The sequence below is a fragment of the Seriola aureovittata genome, chromosome 17 (assembly GCF_021018895.1).
Source record: "Seriola aureovittata isolate HTS-2021-v1 ecotype China chromosome 17, ASM2101889v1, whole genome shotgun sequence".
Taxonomy (NCBI): Eukaryota; Metazoa; Chordata; class Actinopteri; order Carangiformes; family Carangidae; genus Seriola; species Seriola aureovittata.
Genome location: NC_079380.1, coordinates 22,607,965 through 22,627,731, shown reverse-complemented (window position 1 = coordinate 22,627,731; position 19,767 = coordinate 22,607,965). Strand labels below are relative to the sequence as shown.

Sequence of the window (19,767 nt, the reverse complement as noted above, 5' to 3'; positions counted from 1 at the left end):
GTGCCTGTGGTCTTCCATTTCCTCACAGTGGAAAGTGACATCTGAAATCTCTGAGACCATAATGTTGAACAATCTTTGTTATCAGATCATTTGAGAGTTGTTTTGAGGCCCCCATGTTGCCGCTCTTCAGAGGAGAGTCAAAGAGAAGAGCAACTTGCAACGAGCCACCTTAAATACCTTTTCTCATGATTGGATGCACCTGTCTATGAAGTTCAAGCCTTAATGATCTCACCAAACCAATTTTGTGTTCCAATTAATCAGTGCTAAGTAGTTACAGGTATTCAAATCAAAAAAAAGACAAGGGTTCCCAAATTTTTGCACAGCCTATTTTTCATGTTTGATTTAATTTCATACAACTGAATATTGCTACACTAAAAATCTCTGTCTGGAAAATACCCCAGTACTCAGCTTTTATTAGAAAATGAATGGCATGCCACTGTGATCATTTTCTGTGAAGATGGAGTAAATTATTATGCAGCCTCAGAGGGGTGCCTAAGCTTTTTCATACCACTGTATATTTATAGCATCTTGACAGTTACAGCTGCCAGTTACTATGCAGGCTTAGATTTTGGAAATCTGTCATTGGCATACAAGATATGATGCACATTGAAGTGTCAATTAAATAACGTGTCAATGAATTACACGATTTACAAAGGATCATAATATATACAGTTATATGATCGGTAAATCTTGATATTGGGCAAAATCATATTCACTTTTCAATATAACTTATTGATAAATACATCAACAAATAAAGTGGTATGCAGTAAAGACAGTTAAGAATATATATGTTAGAAAATGTGTAAAGCTGTGTTTTTCTACAAAGTGGTAAATGTTAAGAAATAAATACATAAAATACATAATGTAGCTCAAATACATAAAGGATTGAGACCTAGAGGTGTCAATCATCCTTGGGGGCGGGGCTTCCCAGCAGCCAGCCAATCACAGAAGCTTCTGCTCGCAGGCTGAAGGCTAAGCTAACAACAACAACATAGCGGTGCAATCACAGGTGCGCCTTATTATTGTGTCATTTGAACCAAAGTCTAAGTTCGTCGTATTTGGGTTTTCAACAGACCTGTAAGAAAAGCGACAGTTTCTTCATTCAGTCCGCGTTGCAAGTTAGCTGTTAGCGTTAGCATTTGCCTGGAACAGAGAGGACGCCTCGGTTATAGTTAGCTAACGTCTTTCTCAAACGAGGCCTGAGACGGTAACGGTAAAAGCGAAGGACGGGTAACTTCTTCTTCGAGATAAACGGTCCACTTCTGTGATATTACAGAGGCACTTTATCAGTCGGAGGGAGCCGTGTGTCCTCAAAATGAGAGGTTCCTACGGAGACAGAGACAGAGACCGTGCCCGTGACAGAGGGTAAGCAGCGCGAGTCAACACTGTCAATTAGCATGTGAGCTAATGCTAGCACAAACTGTCAGTTTAAATATTTTGATGCGTTTGTCGCTGTAAGTATAACGCAGGAAGGCGAGGTAAAGCTAGCTTTGCAATGTATGTGTCATTATTTGTGCAGCAGCTCTCGTTTCGGGTCCAGCAGAGGTGGACCACCGTCGGGTAAGAAGTTTGGGAACCCCGGGGACCGTTTACGAAAGAAGAGGTGGGACCTGGACGAGCTTCCCAAATTTGAGAAGAACTTCTACAGTGAACACATTGAAGTGCAGAGAATGAGCCAGGTATTCCTGTAGTATCACAGTCAGATCCTCTAGTGCAGCTACATGATGCAAACCTGTGTTAGGGTCCTGAAAAGGGAGACAAGTGTCATTTTCAGTTTTGTAAATACCACTCTGATTCTTGGTCCGTTAAGGTTTGTTAGTTTCACACTCGTTTGTTGTCTTGTGATTTCAGTATGATCTTGAGGAGTATCGCAGGAAGAAAGAAATCACTGTTCGAGGCTCAGGCTGCCCAAAGCCTGTCAGCAACTTCCATCAGGCACAGTTTCCCCGTAAGCACCTACATACATGGATATCTAAACATGCTAAACTGTGCAACAGTAACATACAATGCCACAACAGCAACTATACTAAATCTGCTGGTGTTTTTCTCCCGCCTGTCCATCCAGAATACGTAATGGATGTACTGATGCATCAGAACTTCAAGGAGCCCACAGCCATTCAGGCTCAAGGTTTCCCCCTGGCTCTCAGCGGGAGAGACATGGTGGGCATTGCTCAGACTGGCTCTGGGAAGACATTATCGGTGAGAGGCACATCTTCGTCTACTCAACTACTTGCAAAGATGAAAACATAAAGTCAGAGGTGGACCAAGTACACAACATCATTAATTGAGTCAAAGTATAGATCCTCCTGGTCAAATATGACTCCAGTACAAGTGAAAGTACTTGATTTTCAAAATACTTAAGTATCCAAAAGTACATTTTTTTATTTTTATGTGAACACATTGTTGTATTGTTCCACATTACAGAACCCAATGACAACTGACTTAAGACACTTGTAGAACCTGTAGAATGTATGTTCTATAAAGCCTGTAGAAATGGCCATAAAAACACAGTCGAATTAACAAAAGGAGCTATTGTTGGTTTTCTATTTCTTTTTTTTAAGGCAGTGATGAGGTCTGGTCGAGGTAAACAAAGCAAACATTTAAAACTAAATTAATCTTCCTTTTATTTCTAAAACTTCAAACACAGACTTCAGATCAGATCAGACTCTCTGGTGAAGAATCTTCTGCCTCATCTTTATCTAAAGTCGCCATTGTTAGGACACTGACAGGTTCAAACATGACTGGCAGTGGAGGTTTTTCTCCTGTGATGAACACAGTGTATGTTTCTATCATATTTTCAAAATAAAAGAAATTTAATTCCACTGATTAAACGTTCTGCGCCAAAGTAAGAGGGCTTCAGTACTTAATAGAAATGTGGTGAATTAAACGCACAATATTTGTCTTTTAAGTGTAGTGGAGTAAAAGTCATAAGTTTACAAAAAGAATAATACCCAAAAAATGTACAGTACTGAAGTATAAGTACTTCACTACTGTCCACCCCTGCAGAAAGTACTGGTGAATAGCACAGCAGCAAACTGACTTCTCCTCTCTTTCTTTCTTCAGTATCTCCTGCCTGCAATTGTGCACATCAACCATCAGCCCTACCTGGAGCGTGGAGACGGACCCATTGTACGTGACGAGAAACCAAATACACTGAGTAGTGTGCTTTGGAATATCAGAGTTTACCACAATGATATTAAACTTCATCTTCACACAACATTTCAGTGTCTTAACACTATAAGCAGTGGATTGTTATGGCATTATACGTGTGCTTTGTAGTGCTTGGTTCTGGCCCCCACAAGAGAACTGGCGCAGCAGGTCCAGCAGGTGGCGTATGACTATGGGAAGTCATCCCGCATCAAAAGCACTTGTGTGTATGGAGGTGCTCCCAAGGGACCTCAAATCCGAGACTTGGAGAGAGGTGAGGAGTGTTTACTGTCGGATTATTATAACACTGTTTTGCGCGCCATAACTAATAAATCACTTTATCTCTTCTAGGCGTTGAGATCTGCATTGCCACGCCAGGTCGTTTGATTGACTTCCTTGAGGCTGGAAAGACCAACCTGCGGCGCTGCACATACCTAGTTCTAGATGAAGCGGACCGTATGCTGGACATGGGTTTTGAACCACAGATTCGCAAAATTGTGGACCAGATCAGGGTGAAGTTGATAAGAGGATGTAGAATATTAGTGCTTGACTTTTAGCACCAGAGGAATTCCTGCTTTGATAGCTTATGCATTATGTTGTAGTATGTTTTCATTTGGAGTAATTTGAGTGTATGTCATTAACATGTTGCTTATTTGATGTGCTCTTTGCTCAGCCTGACAGACAGACCCTGATGTGGAGCGCTACGTGGCCTAAAGAGGTTCGCCAGCTGGCAGAGGACTTCCTGAAGGACTATGTCCAAATCAATGTTGGAGCACTGGAACTCAGTGCCAACCACAACATCCTTCAGATAGTTGATGTCTGTATGGAGAGTGAGAAGGACCACAAGTAAGTGGCTGGTCGCATAGCAGATCTTTATTTTCCTGCCTTGGTTAAGCACAGTACAGTTAATGGCACTCTTGCTGTTTCTATCTTAATTCAACTTGTTTACTCTTTCCTGCTTTTTATCCTTAATTAATGATTGTAGCCTCTTTTTTCTAAAGTGAGGCGGACATTTGCATGTATGATTTGTCATTATTGTGTGTCTGGTATTTACTTTATGTTTTCTTTCTTGAGGTTGATCCAGCTGATGGAGGAGATTATGGCTGAGAAAGAGAACAAGACCATCATCTTTGTGGAGACCAAGAAACGATGTGACGACCTCACACGCAGAATGAGACGTGATGGGTGAGTACATCTAACAGGTGTGAGTGCACACCTGAACAAGCTAAAAAATAAAAGCCTTTTTATACAGAATGAATTCATCCCAGCAGCAGTGGTTTAATATGGTTCTGTACAGTTTAATCTGTAATTTTTATCATGCATGAGATCAGGCATGACTATGTTCTGCATGTCCTGTAGCTGAGACAGAGCTCTTCCTTTTCACAGTGATTAAAAACTGGTTGAAACCATATCCGACTGGTTGCTGTTTTTTTTGTTTTTTTTTCCCAGGTGGCCTGCCATGTGTATCCATGGTGATAAGAGCCAGCCAGAGAGAGACTGGGTGTTGTCAGGTACAATAAACACAGAGACATCTGAACTGCAGTGACTCACAATATCGTTCCCTCTTCTTTGACGTTGTCTCTTTGCTCTCGATCGTCTATAACTTTGTCTCGTGTTACAGAGTTCCGCAGCGGCAAAGCTCCCATCCTCATCGCTACTGACGTGGCCTCACGCGGTTTGGGTATGTCCTGTGTGCTCAAGTGCAGAGCAAATCATTTCCTCAGTATAACCACACACAGATATGGTACACACACAAGATATTTGACCATTCACTATGAACAATGATTAATATAATAATCAGGCTTTTCACTGCATGTTTATTTACAGTAGATTTATGGTTAAACGTCAACCACAAACACATAGAGATTTGCTTTTCTTAAGCAGCATGTGATGCTTCTCAGATAGAGGGTGTATCTAAGAAGCACCATATATGAAGCAGGACTTCCTGTGAAGATTTAAGCCACTTTGCTCTGTTGAATAACACTGAGAAACACTGAACATAGGAATGATGTTGAATGAAGTGTGAAGATGTAAGGGGTGAGGCTAGTGAAGTAGCCCCTTACAGGATGGCAATCGACCTTTAACCTAATTCTATGTTCATTTGTTTTCTTTTCATTTTGTTTTTGTTTGTTTTTTTGTTTCCAAGTCTCTCTTCCGGCAACTAGAAGCACACAGGCCCTCGGGAGCCTGCAGCCGGACCTAGGCATGACAAATCGAAAGCTGACGTGGGGAGAGAGACGGCCTGATTAATCAGTCCCAGACACAGCCATCTCCGCTGAAAACCTAGAACAGTGCCCACAAACAAAACTCTCCCCCCTTCCAGGACACTGGCTCCCTGGGCGACATGGGGGGGGGGCAAGCGCGGGATGCTGCTGGGCTTCCAAATTTGATCCTAGGGTCGGGGGCGGCTGTCAGGTGAGAGGGCGAAGAGGGCGGTGTGGAGGAGGGTGGGCTCCCCTCGGCCATGCCATCATCACAGTGACGCACCACATCATTTCCTGATTAGATCGATTCAGATTCACCCAGTGACTTTTGACAAGTTTTCAATATCTGTATTTATTCTGATGGGATATGGATTAAGAAAACTTTGCTGCACAGTCCCTGAGGATTTCCATTTCCAATACCAAACAAATTTTTTTTTAACCTAAATTAGTCCTGCAGATATTAAACTTAAACACATGAAAGTTAAGCTTTGTGAAGCTGAGATACAGTGGTGCGCTACCAGAAGACAGAGAAACAGACAACTGCCAGGAAGTGAGGGTGGAAAGCAGCCAAAGCCGGGCATGGACGGCTATGCTGGAGGCTCCCCTCTGAACTGCCCCCTGATGCCAGCCCCTGACACCCCCCACCACTGGCTGTGCCGGCCGGCCTCTCCCTCTGCGGACGTCATGTCTGGTCCTGGCTGGCAGGAGTCCTGGCCTGGAGGAGCCACCTATCTATAATCGATTTCCCTCTCTCTTTCACTCTTGTTCTCTTCTGTACTTTGTTTCTCTCTCTCTCTCTCTCTCGCACACCATCTCTCTTTTTCCTGCTGTCACTTTCTTTCGTGGTCGTCACTTCTCTCCCTTCTTTCTCTCATTCGTCTCTTTTCTCTACCTCTCTCCTCCACCCTCCCCCTTCCTCTTCAGCCTCCTATCTCGTGCTCTCTTATTACCTTTGTGTTGTTTTCTTCAGACCATTTCTGACTTCCTGTCCTTTTTGTCCCTTTGCCCCCTGTCCCCAAATCCACCATACGTCCTTTCAATTTTTCTTTGTGTACATCATACCCAACTGCCAGTTATGTCTGTAAATAACTCACCAGCTTTTGATGACTTGCTAAACGCCCCTTAAGGACTAGCACAAGCTGTCAGGAGTCAAATTCCTTAGCAGAGCCCACTGTCAAATCCCTCTCCATGAAAGCGTCCACACGTCTTCTCCGTTGTGTCTGTTTCTTGTTACTACACTTGAAAAGCTGGGCTCTATGATATCACTGCCTTTGGAAGTGACCTGGGAGGCATTTGGAACAAGCTCCACCAATCACATACCATAAAAGCCCCACAGGGAAGTCTGCCACTCCCTGTGTCACTGCCACCCACTAATGTAAGAAATGGCAGCGTAAGTCTATAACAAGATCCTTCAGGTTCACATGAAATAATCCCGTAAAGGCCTCTCCAGCCGTCACCTTGTACTTTAAACAGCTTTATCCAGCAGTAGCGTCTCCGGGTCATTAAAGCCCTGGGGGACATGAAGAGGCACGAGTAGGACTAGAGTAGCACCACGTCCCAGCTCCGTCCAGCTGGAGCTCTGGCCCAGACAGTTTCCAGCTTTGGGAGTGCTGTGGAGGAGTGGTGAGGTTGGAGAAGGGACTACTTTTTGTCCTGTGCGCTCTCCTCCTACCTCTGCAGACCTCCCAGGACTGGTGGGGGGAAGGGGGGTCAGAGGGGTAACTTTGTAAGTCATCACTAAATCTCTGATACAGGGTAAGTACGGTGCCTCAACCCTCCCTTCCCCATTTCCTCCTCTGCCGGCCTTCATCGTTACGCTTCCAAAACAAAGACTCGTTTCTCTGTAATCAGCAGTGTCTTCTGAGCCCTTCGTCAACTGTAATGAGAAACAGACCTGTCATCAGTTTTTGTTTAAAAGAAATTAACTCTCTCAGTTGATTTTTATACTTTAAACCATTAAGCGACTAAATCTGCCTTTGTCACCAGAATCACCTGTTGAGGTTTCAGTTCAGGGTCACTCGCTTCTCATAATTAGTTTCTCCCTTTTTTTAAATGCCACTTAATATTCTCTAAATTCTTCAGCAATCCACTGTAACTTTTTCATCATTTAATGAAGTTGATCAGTAGCTTTGGCTGCGCGTAACCCTATATGCATGTGTGCAGGCACTTAATTATTATTATACTAGATTATTGAGCCCTGTTTTATAATTGGCATGGTAAGTAAATTAATTTTCTAATTGTATATTTTACATTAGTTGCTCACTTGACAGGTAAGTGATGTGTTCAGGGGATGGTGGGTGTCTTGCAGGTATTGTCTGTCTGAATGTTTCCAGTTTCAAAAGCACAAAACCTAAAAATTCACCAATGGAGTAAATTGATTGATTGATTTCTCAACCAGTGTTAGTTCTGTTCTGACTTGTTCTTTTATCTTTTCCGTCCCTGTAACTGATCCCGTCACTCCGCCCCCTTCTCACCCCCACCGCTGCCTCACATGTCAAGATGTGGAGGATGTCAAGTTTGTCATCAATTATGATTATCCCAACTCATCGGAGGACTACATCCACCGCATCGGCCGTACGGCCCGCAGCACCAACAAAGGCACGGCCTACACCTTCTTCACCCCGGGGAACCTCCGCCAGGCCCGAGAGCTGATCCGGGTTCTGGAGGAGGCCCGACAGGCCATCAACCCCAAACTGCTGCAGCTGGTTGACACTGGGCGTGGAGGAGGCGGAGGAGGTGAGGGAGGCATCCTGCTGATCAGATAATTGTGGAGTTCAGCTCAACTGATCGTGACGTAGCCAGAGTTTTATCCCACAGCCAACAGATGTTTGTGTGAATGAGCCAGTTAACGGTTTGATGGGAATATGCCCTCCCTTTGTTTGTCCACTCTCTCTCTCTCTCTCTCTCTCTCTCTCTCTCTCTCTCTCTCTCTCTCTCTCTGTCTCTCTTTTCTCTTCCAGGTGGCCGCCCTCGCTTCCGTGGTGGCTCCAGTTCTAACAACCCCAACCTGATGTACCAGGACGAGTGTGATCGCCGCATGCGTTCTGTGGGTGGGAGCGGCAGCTCCAAGGACAGCCGCGGCAGCAGTAGCTACAGTCGGGACAGCAGAGACAGCCGCGGTGGGAGCAGCCGGGACGGGGACCGCACCTCCTCTTCCTCCTCATACAGAGATCGCAGCAGCAGGGACGGAGGACGCAGCTACAGCTCAAGCTCCAGCTCGTATGACCAGTACCAGAATAACAGCAGCAGCAGCAGCCAGTACGGCAGCTCCAGGGGCACATCTGGGTCAGCGGGCGGTGGAGCGGGGCAGGCCCCGCCTCCATCGTCGGTTCCCCAGCCTCTGATGGCCCAGCAGTTCAACCCTCCCCAGCCCATGATGGGCCTGATGGGGCACTCCCCTTTCCAGTTTGCTGCTCCACCACCGCCTCCTTCCTCAGGGAGAAAGTAACGTAATTTGTGCACCACAGTCTCACACAGCACAACACACATCACACACACTCACACAGACGGTTTCAAAACCATTCAGAAGTGTCGTTTGTAACGATTTTCGTCCAGTGTCACATCAGCGTTCCTGTCATGAGCTGGTTTGGGTTGCAACACATCGGTGCACTGTGTTGTTGTTGTTAAAATGTCTCACTTCTTCAGCATCGACCTGGTTTTAAACCATTTCGATTGGTTCCCGGATCATTTAGAAATGGTCGACCCTTTTTGGTTTTGACTTTTTCTGTGAAGTCAAATTAATCAGCCTTAGTTTTTCAGTTTGACAGCAGCTCCTCTGTGTCACTTCACTTTTCACACGATTGTCCTGAAAAAAGATTTTTATACAAAACGTGCTGTTTTTGTATCGTGAGCCTCTTGACGTGAGCTGCTGCAGAGGATTCAGAATATCTGATTTTCCCTTTAGGTGTCTCAAAGGTAGGTGCTGAAGTTCCTCTTTGTACATAACCTCGTTTCTGTTTTCAATATCTTTATTTTTGGATTTAAAACTTTGTACGCTACGAAATCAGTTTGAATTACTGAAGAAAACTCGACCCTGATGTATCTTGAGCAAAAGGGTTAAAAAAAATGTTTTTTTCCATAATGAGATTTTTCCTTTTCAGACATAGATATTAATTTCAGCCTTATAGAGGCAACTGTGCTGGGGCTTTGCATTCAAGCCACATGCATGTAGATGAGCTTCTCTTTCACACTTTCTAACTTTGTGTACTAACTAATATCCTACGACCTGCCGTAGGTTACCTTTATTCAGTTAATCACCAGTGTGTGGTCGAGTCGTTGCCGCAGTGATCATGGAGATTTTCCCTTTTTACAGTTTGTTTTTTCATGTTTAATAAAGCTCTTCAATGTATCGCTGTGTACTCTTGAAGTCCTTGAGGTGGATGGGAGCGTCAGGTGTTTGTGTTGGTGAGTTTTCATGTGGCAGTATCACAAACAGTTTCCTACAACACGAGGTCACAGAGAAAAAAAAAACCTTTATTACCCATTTGGAATATTTTACCAGTGTTATGCTCATGCACATTGCACAAGTCAAATGTACACAACAGAACTGCTATCATTGGTATTTACAGAGCAGTTGTATTGGAGATTAGTGCAGTGGAATGTGACTGAGAGCCTGTGGGGGGGGAGGAAGTGTTCAGCGTGGCTGACATGCATCGCAGACTGTTGAAACAAGTTGGACATGTTTGAGACGGACACTGTGCTCGAGCACCTGCGTGCCGCTCAGTTTGCATATGCTCAAGTGCATGATAATCAGTTTTACCCAATAAATGCTAAAATATTCACTTAAATCACAAGCTAAAGAAAAATGTAACTCATCCTACTGAATATATTAAGAATTTAAGGTTATGATGTAGCTGATGTGCATCTCAGACAAACTGCAGACCTAATATGACTGACATGTAATATGAGAAAAATAAATCCATCCAAAATTGCACTAAAATTTAAATAAAGTTAGAACTGCAAAATAGGCACATATGGCAGATAATACACACAACTCTGATGTTACAGTAATTCTTGCTCTTTACGGGAGATGAGGGAAAAACAGGGAAACTACCATAAAAAAAAAATGATTCTCTGCAAATCAAGAAGTGGACTCAGTCATTGTCAAAGAAATAAGTGATATTCACTTGTCACAAAATGAACAGATGCCACAGAAAGTTGATTAAGTAGAGCTTTGTTTTGCAAACTAACGTGGCCTGTGTCTATGTAACGTTCATGTTCGTGTTCTTTCCCTCCTAGTGTGCTGGATTTTGCGAGCATTGTGTCCCGTGTTGGCAGAGCATGCAGAGGTGAAGGTAAACGCAACTGATCATGGATTTAAATTGACTTTGTGCCTGAGCTGCAAAAAGAAAAACCCAACAAAAACAAAGCACACCAAATGAGCAAATACCCACACTGTTGTAGTTTTCCTCCTTCGTAGCACTGTTTGTTTAAAAAGATGACGAGACTGCAACAACTTTGAGGAAGCAGTTGCAGGTTTGTTTTAAAGCAGTCACATACAGCAGACTAGACCTAGACATACCTGACTCATTTAGAGCAAAGCATACGCACATTACACTGACTGAGCATGAGCTGTAATCCAGGGAAAACAATCAATACCAATCAAAGAAAGTACAATGTAATTACAAAGGAAAACGGGCTTATGCAGAGTGTTGAGTTGGTTTAGGAGGAAGCTGTGTCTGAAAGCAGAGAGTCTGTCTGGTTGTGGTTGTGTTTAAATGCTATAGGTTCCCCCACGTCTCCGGAGTAGGGAACTGTTCTAGACTGCCGCTCTCGGTGTGTTCCTGCTCTCCCATGGTGAAGGTTAGTCTGTACTGGAGCTGCACTTTCTCCTGAAGCACACAGACAGACACAGACAGACACAGACAGACACAGACAGACAGACACAGACAGACAGACACAGACAGACACACACACACACACACACACACACACACACAGACACACACGATAAGAGATGTGGACAGGTACATGGTGAAACACTCAGAGACCCTCGGATGAATGGACAAACTCTTGTCGTAAGTTACAAGAACCTCTCAGTGAGGGATAACTACAGACTAATCAGCCATTACAATATGAGTTTCACAGCTCAACTGACCAGTGGCAGTAAAATTTATGTGACATTCGTCTTTCCCCACTCATTCTGTAATTTGTCACTTCATTTCTTTTACTTTTGATCACTTTTATAGAAAGCATAAGTATATATATATATATATATATATTATATATATATATATATATATACACACACACACACACACACACACACACACACACACACACACACACACACACACACACACACACACACACACACACACACACACACACACACACACACACACACACACACTATGAAAGTATTTAGATAGCAGTGAAAGGAACATCACATTTAAAGGGACAGTTCAGGTGTTTTGACGTGGGGTTGTGTGAGGTAGTCATATATAGTCAGTACACAGCAACACGTCACTCTGCTGGTCTGACGATGCTCCCAGTCTGATCTAACTGGGAGTGAACTGATCAGAATCTACTGCAGGTAAAGTACCGACTATACATGACTGACCTCACACAACCCCACGTCAAAACACCTGAACTGTCCCTTTAAACAGACACTTGACAGACCCATTGATTTTCACCAAAGCAGCTTCATTTTCTTTTAAAGGGGACCCCCTGTGTCTAGATCGTTCAGTCTCACCTTGTTTGGGTTTGCCAGCAGCAGGATCTGTGTGACAGCAGCAGGAGGAAGGATGGGGTTGAAAGCTGGGAGCTCCGTTCCTGATGGAGGCTGTAGCTTCGCTGCCATAGACTACAGTTAACACATGAAAACAACATTTTTTGTCTTTACTGAGACAGTATCAGTGGTTTAATAATAATGTCTTGCCTATATTTGAAGCTCTTATTTACTGTATCCAATGGGAGACAAAGGCTCTCAACGTTCTCACTGCTGACCTTTGGAGCTGTAGTCTCGAAGTTTATGTTGGTGACAGGGACGGGGGCCGAGGACAGCATGGAGATGATCACCACCAGCACATCAGGGCGAGACGGAGGCGAGTCGCGAGCAAAGTGAAAGAGAACCCGCAGACTGTGTCCGTCAAACACAGTCACAGGTAACAGACTACCTATGAAGAGAGAACGGAGTGATGGGGAGAGAGGGAGAGAGAGCGAGAGAGAGGAGAAGGGCATTTAATAAATCCATACAAATGCACTCCCAGGCGTGCAGAAGCTTAAAGCTATCAAGTGACCTCAGTTTACTTACTGGGCTTAATGGATTCTAGCGGTACAAAAACATCAGTCAGGGAGATTTCAGCAGCAGGAGCCTCCGTGTGAGTCGGGGACATATCCAGCAACGTAGCTCCGAGGCCGGGCTGAGAGTTGAGTTGAGGCGCAGGATGTTCAGAGGTAAAAGTTGGGATGGGGTTCAGGGAAACGTTGGCCCCAGACTTGCTCTGGAGATCTCTCAGAGTTGGTTTGGACTGTTGCTTGTCCCTAAAAGCAGAAAAATTAACAACCCATCTCTGTGAGTTTGTGCCCTTTTTCACAGGCGGCTCAGTTCCACCGTTACATTTCACTCCGAGAAACAACGCTAAAGGAGACACTGTTTGAATTTTTGAGCGGTTCAGTTTAAAGGTTTGGCAGTTTCAAAAATCTTCAGATCACTGCCTCCCTGCTGTACTTGGAAATGGTATCAAGAGGCTGTTCTGCAGCTTTTAAAAGGAAAGTGAACTTTGTGAGTGTGAAAAATATCTTTCCTCCGACCTCCGTTGCTCTAAATAGACCGACTGTCATACTTTGAAACAGAGCACGCCACACAGACGAGCACATCCAGTCGAAACTTAGAGAATATCAAGGCCATGTTGAGGCTGTTCCTCATAGTTTAAGCAGCGATGCGACAGTGTTGGAACAGTGTTAGTTCAATACCATTTGACCTGCAGGCCCTCTGGAGGCAGGGACTGCTGCAGCAGCGTCTTCCCCAGCAGGTCCAGCTCGTCCAGGGCCGAGTTCCCCGGGGTGGAGCCGGAGGAAAGGGGCTGAGAGTGGGAGGGTGGGTCTGGACTCAGGAGGAGACTGGGTGCTGCGGGGGGGTCTGCGTCTATGCTGTCGGAGGACTGGAAGTAGAACGTGTGTGAGCAATTACGTTAACAAACATGACTTTCAAAACTGATGTCAATAATCTGACTGATACAAACTGGACCATCACAGTTGTGATATAATTCTCCCTGCGCTCACCTGGAAGGAGTCCCAGGCTGTGGAGTCCTCAGGCTGTGAGGGGGGGTTGGAGGTGTGCGTTCCTTCACTTAAACCTGTGGGGTGCACAAAGAGTGGCAGGAACATTTAGAGATAAAATAACACAACGTTTTTCTCTCTGTAATTTAAACCTGGACTTGTTCTAATATTCCTCAGAGGGAAGTCTTGAAAAATTCTGTTTAATTCAACTAACAACAAAAAAAAGGTGTGTGGTGTCTGACATGCTGTTACCGAGTGACATCAGCTCGTCGTCAAGGAGACTTATCCCCATCTCCTGTGAGGGGGCGTTCAGGCTGTCTGTCGGAGTGGGAAATTCTGGGAAGGATGGTGGCGACTGGGGTGACGTGTCCAATCCCGACAGATCTAGCAGTGCTGGGGGAAATTCATTCAAGTCAGTTCGTTACTACTAAACCATCAACATTTACGAGGCACTCTCCATGTTTGTTTGTGCTCACTGCTTCACCCACCTGTTTGTTTCTGTGCGTTTAATGTGTTGTTGCCGTTCACTATCTCCCCCTTCACCTGCTGTTTGTAAAGGTTGATGACCGTGGTCAAGCTGTCGTTGGCCTGCAGGATCTCCGCTGTGGAAACAGGAGAAACACAACAGTGTGCTGTGAGTAGAGAGGACACAGTTTAAGAAGTTAATATCATGATTATAGGGACCAAAGTTATCAGTTATTGTGTTATTGTTAAAATGTGTTGGAAATGTTCAATAAGTAATAAAACACAACATTTCACCGAGTAAATGTTTGAATTTAAATATTAAAATAATGTCCAAAACATCTGAGTCACAGGTTTTAACAGGTTTACCTGCTAAAAAAAACGTATAAAACTTATAAAGACAAACCTTTATACTCGCTAATTTTGGTGTAAGAAATCTCTGCTGATGCCACGTTTTGACACTGATGCAAAACAAACCCATGTGAATTAAAATAACCACAGTAATCGGACACGATAATTAAAATTTAAATTAATTAAATTTTAAAAACATTAATTCTAACCATCCGTCTTTTCTACTGTGATTTAGTGTGAAACCGCTTCATCTCTAGCTGAGAGGTAACAATCATTTAACACTGGCATCAGCTTTCCATTACAAGGTATTATGTATTCATAACAAATATATAACATATGGAACAAAGAGGCCTCAGTAATGTCGACTGCCTTTTACTCTGCTTGATGTTTAATGACAGATTAATGAAAGTGACACTCACCTAGAGCCTCATCGTTGTCCTCTGTGTCACTTGCCAGTCTGAACAGTGTAGGTCTCATTTTCTCACAGCGCTGGTACAGGTCCTGACCACACACACACACGCACACACACACACACATACATACACACACACACCAAATGAAATGCTTGCAGCTCAGGCTACATGTGTAAACACAACTCAACTGTCTGAATCTCACCTGTATGAGTTCAGCGTTGCTCTGATCGCTGGCTGTGCTGTCATAGTCCTGCAGGAGCTGAGTCAGCAGAGCCACGCTCTCGTTCACCTCCTGAATGGCGTTCACCCGCTTCGACACCTTCTCTGCCCGCCTCTGGTCCTAAGACAGGCGGGACACAAATTCTCAAACGCGTGCACGTGTGTGAAATCATCATAAATGCAGAAGACCAGCGGGTCAGAGAGAGGCCGTTAGAAAGGTCCAGGGTAAGAGAAAAGAGCAGCTGCACTGCCCCTTAAATCAGGACAGATTTCCTCTGAACTCCTGCTGAATCACTCTGACAGCGACACACACCCCCGGCAGCCGACCCATTTCCTCATTCAGTTAATGTTCCTGCCATGAGTGCAGCGCTCTGATATTTTACTCTTTTTCTTAGAAACCACACACACAAGGATGTGCAGCACTCAAAAGTGGCAGTGTAGTTAATGTGTAACGGAAAAAAGTGCAATTTATAAAAGCCGTAGGTGAGAGTTTTACCTCTTGGACCATTTCCTTGATGAGTTTGTTGGCGGCTTTCAGGTCCTCGGGGTGCGAGCTGTTCAACAGGCGAGACAGCATCTGACAGCCAGAGTTCACGTGGTGAGATGTGAGTGAACAGTCACATTTTCATTTAACTACCACAGTCGTATGAAATGTGTTCTGCAACATTTTTTAATGCTCACTTTCGACTTCTCCTCGTCCTCGAAGATGGCATTCTTGGGTCTGGGTGGAGGAAGGTTCAGTAGTTTGTCCGGTGGCAGCTCTGGGTCTTGTTTGATAATACCTGATTTACAAACAACATGAACAAGACGAGGAGTTAAATGCTTGTCAACATTTCTTATCACTTTAGTTGTTAATTGCTTTTACTACTTAAAGAATCCTAAAAATGAACCTGAGCTGCAGGTTTAGGGTTTTGTCCATTAGTCTGAAAGCAGAAAGACTCTCACCTTGTTTTTTCAGCATCTGATAAGCATCTGAGATCTTGGCCTCATCAGGTAAACCCAAAGTCCAGCTATAGATCAACTCCAAAACCTTCTTTTTTACTGGCTCTGGTGACCGTGAGCCCAGGTACTGGGTGGGGGATTGAGATCAACAACAGTGATTTACACACACACATATATAATACAATTAAAAAAATATATATATCTGAAAAATATAGAAGCACACAGAGAAAATCTGAAGTCTTACCTTTGGAGAAACTACTTTGATGAGTTCATTAAGAAAACGGAATTTGCCCACTTCATTATGAAACCTTTTCCCGCAATTTTTCATACACGTCTCCAAAACCTTAAAATGAAACATTTATTTTACAATTATTTTTCATATCAAAACGTAAACAACTTATAATAAAACCTGTACGATCTTATTCTGAACTGATGGGACACTAAAACTTTGTAGTGAAAACCAGGAAACATCATCACTGAGGCAACCGATCATTACAGATGCGGGTTCAGATCTGAACTCACCAGCAGGGCTTGCATGGCCTCCCACTCCTGGGGAGACTGGATCTTGTGGGCCAGGAGCCTGGTGGCCAGCTGAGGACTGAAACACAAGTCCCAAACAATAGTGAATGTCCAGGCTGGACAGTCTGAATTCTTTTAACCACTGTAATCCTAATGAATCATAAATGTTTTTAGTGTTTTCATGTTAACATGGACAGTGATGAAGTCAGTTTAACCCTGGAATGATTTCTGAAATAATTGAGAGTAACTACTGAGAAATGTCAGGATTGTTTAATTTCCTAAACAGACAATTTCACATATAATGTCCCACACCTCGAAGGAAAGTGTGGCTTTTTTTTAATCTCTCTTTCCAGGCCTGTTCTGCATTAAGCACTAGATGTCTTCAGGTTTAACCAGCAGGTCGTGAACTGAATGTTAATTTACATTCACAGTCCAGTTTATTTAGCAATTTAGATTTTTTTCATTAATTTTAAAATCAAGCAGAGAAAAACGGCCCCAGTCAGATGACTTGAACATGAATCAGCAACAACCAGAACATAATGTCATAATTAAGGAATGAGGCACAAACTCTCTCCTCTTACCCCTCCAGATCATTGTTGAGCTGGTCACAGAAGGCATGGATGCTGCTCCAGTCTGTGTCTCTGTTGAGTGGGTTTGTGGCTCTGTCTGAAATGTCAGTAAAATGGGATGTCAAACGACACAGATGTTATATTAGAACACATGTCGATTACATGTAAAGAATACGTGTTGTAAATACTTAGGTCTCTGGTTGGATACCACTCACTTTTAAGACCCAGGTGGAAACACCTATCAAACAAACTGAAAGGTTGAAATTGGATTTTTGTGCAGAAACAAATCATGTTTCTCTTCAGCTAGTTGAAAGACCATAATACAATATACAACTGTGTCTGCTCTGGATTATGGTGATGTTGTTAATGTATGCTTCTCCCTCCACACTGAAACCTCTTGACTCTGCGTATCACAGCGCACTGCGCTTCATCACAACGGACACTTTCCTCACTCATCATTGCATTTTATACAAAAAGATGGGAAGGTCTTCCTAAACACATAGAAGGGAGCAGCTGTGTATGTTGTTTATTTAAAATGCTCTGCTGAACAAACTACCATGTTATCTCGGCTCTCTGGCAACATTTAAACAAAGCACTTACAACGTCGGGTCACAGGACATTTTAGCCTTAACTGGAACTCAGAAAAACTGGTTTCTAACACCACGCTGCACATGGACAGAATGAGCTCCAAAAAAAGTTGTACTTGTGTAAATACAATCTACACACGTGCACATGCTTTTTTTAATGTGAGGGTGCATGGTGTTTTAACTGCCTCTTTGTGTGTATAAATTGTATGTGTGTTTTTGTAAACAGGTCTCTTTAAAAAAAGAGAATACCTGTTTAATCAAAGGATTTAATAATTATAACGTGTCTAGGATTTTAGTTGCAGCAATGTTGTGATATTAAAAGCACATTTCCCAAGTGTTAAACTTTACATTGCATACAATTATTTATCTTAACTTCTTCCACTGAGTGAAATGTGAGCATCTCTAATCATTCAGTTACTGCCTCTACACTCAGGTGACACCTGTCACAAACTAATGCAGTCTATTTGAATCAACGCCTCTGATTTCAATGTAATGCAATTAAACAAAAGTTTTATATTTGTCAGATTTTCTGTTTATGTTCATTTTAAATATGAATACACTGGCAGTTGAATGCAAGTTGGAAATGTCTCTTTTAGACTAAAAATTAACGATGCCTTCAATACTCATACCATAAAGTATTTTTCTGTCAAAAAAAAAAAAATCAAGATTTTTAACGTACAGAACTTGAACTCAGCACGCGAGACAGTCAACGAAGAGGTACAGGCTTCCTGAGTGACTCCGTGATTTAAAATTCATTAAGTCTGTGCCACATAACCCCAGCAGTCACCGCGCAAAGAGACACACAGGGCAGGTGCTAGCAGAGTGTAACGTTAGCTAGCTTACTGTCGGTAGTCGTACTGTGTCACTGTCTCGTCTCGAACTTTCTTACGAGACCGTAGCTTTGCCTTAATTATAATCTACCCACTAAGAGTAAAAATGGGGCCGCCGGGATCGTGTCGCCCACCGCCTTGTTGAGCTATAGAGCCGTTAAGCTAAAGCTGCACCTGGGCTGTGTTGTGTGTTGACAGCTGCCAGGCACAGCAGCTCCAGAGAGCTAGGTTAGCATCCTGGATGTGGTGACGGCAGGGTCCCGAGTCCCCCTCCGCTGGGACACGCGCCGCTGTGGTGAGCTGTCATTTCGTTAAAAACAACTCACGGATTATAATTTCTGAGTGTCCCGGGTCTCCAGACAACACCGGGTCAGTAAAATAAGTTTAAAATACTCACTAATACGAGACTCCAAACTCTCCGCATCGGGCGGTGCAGCCATCACTGCGAGATTTATGTAGTGCGTCGGTCTCGCGAGGGACGCACGGGCACGTAGAGGCAGAAAAGACGTAGAACTTGAGTGAGTAGAAAGGACATTTACGAATGAAAGGCGTGGTGGTTTTGAAATATATTTGTATATTACCTTAATTTAGCCTAATTTGTATATATCAAATATTCTTAAAGTATATGCGTTAACTAAGCTTAACTACACTTCCTAGTGAAATAAATTAACACAATAACAACGCTTAGGCTACATTTTACAAATTAACTTCTCACCACAGCTGCATATTGTTCGTCCTAATTATTTTTGTGTGTTTCATATGCCATAACAACAGCCACAATGTCAAAGTAAACATAATAAATTACAGCATTTTAACCGCAAATTAGATTATAAGGTAAAGTTGAACGGGAATAACCAGTCTAGCACATGAATCTCTATGACCAGAGAGCTACGTCAAGCAAGAAATCAGAACCAACCGGAAGTTAAATTCCTTCAAAGTAAAAGTAGGCCATTTAGTCGGTGTGGCCATCAGTATAAATAAATAAATTAGAGGCAAAGTACCGCTACTTTAGTGTTAGCCCCAAACATGTGGAGTTTTTTCTCGAGTCTACTCGACGTGTTAATGCTGCTATAGTTTGCCAATTAATGTTTTATTCAACTTGACCGGACGTGGCTTTTAAAATGGCTTACTTTACAGATGACTAAGAAACTGCCTGAAATTAAGATGGATAATATTACAAAGAGTGTTGTAGCCAATAAAATGAATATGCTCACAAAACAAATCAAGTGATCAAAATAGGAGTGGGGGAAGGATTGAAGCATTTTAATGAAGCTGTAATGCATCTAGGTTTTGATTATATA

General features: G+C 43.3%; 2 protein-coding genes across 3 annotated transcripts; one reads left to right on the top strand and one right to left on the bottom strand.

The window, feature by feature from the left end:
- Positions 1 to 760: 760 nt before the first annotated feature.
- LOC130185099 (probable ATP-dependent RNA helicase DDX17) lies at positions 761 to 9,699 on the top strand. Of its 2 annotated transcripts, none has more exons than XM_056401351.1 (13): positions 761 to 1,365; positions 1,523 to 1,679; positions 1,852 to 1,948; positions 2,066 to 2,199; positions 3,064 to 3,129; positions 3,280 to 3,421; positions 3,499 to 3,659; positions 3,821 to 3,993; positions 4,222 to 4,332; positions 4,597 to 4,658; positions 4,769 to 4,828; positions 7,851 to 8,087; positions 8,312 to 9,699. In XM_056401351.1, exons 1-13 carry the CDS (start codon positions 1,316 to 1,318, stop codon positions 8,797 to 8,799), a joined length of 1,938 nt encoding a protein of 645 aa, XP_056257326.1. In that variant the 5' UTR covers positions 761 to 1,315; the 3' UTR covers positions 8,800 to 9,699. The 2 variants fall into 2 exon arrangements, with proteins under 2 accessions (XP_056257326.1, XP_056257325.1); XM_056401350.1 differs by having other exon boundaries at positions 765 to 1,365; positions 1,520 to 1,679.
- On the bottom strand, positions 9,453 to 19,054 carry LOC130185098 (ADP-ribosylation factor-binding protein GGA1-like). Its single transcript, XM_056401348.1, has 17 exons — positions 18,864 to 19,054; positions 17,062 to 17,146; positions 16,484 to 16,559; positions 16,206 to 16,304; positions 15,965 to 16,088; positions 15,701 to 15,801; positions 15,516 to 15,596; positions 15,003 to 15,140; positions 14,807 to 14,888; positions 14,063 to 14,176; positions 13,827 to 13,967; positions 13,578 to 13,651; positions 13,269 to 13,456; positions 12,607 to 12,836; positions 12,300 to 12,469; positions 12,046 to 12,156; positions 9,453 to 11,182 (listed from the first exon to the last, which is right to left on the bottom strand). The coding sequence occupies exons 1-17, from the start codon at positions 18,904 to 18,906 to the stop codon at positions 11,072 to 11,074; spliced, it is 1,968 nt and encodes a 655-aa protein (XP_056257323.1). The 5' UTR covers positions 18,907 to 19,054; the 3' UTR covers positions 9,453 to 11,071.
- Positions 19,055 to 19,767: the final 713 nt, after the last annotated feature.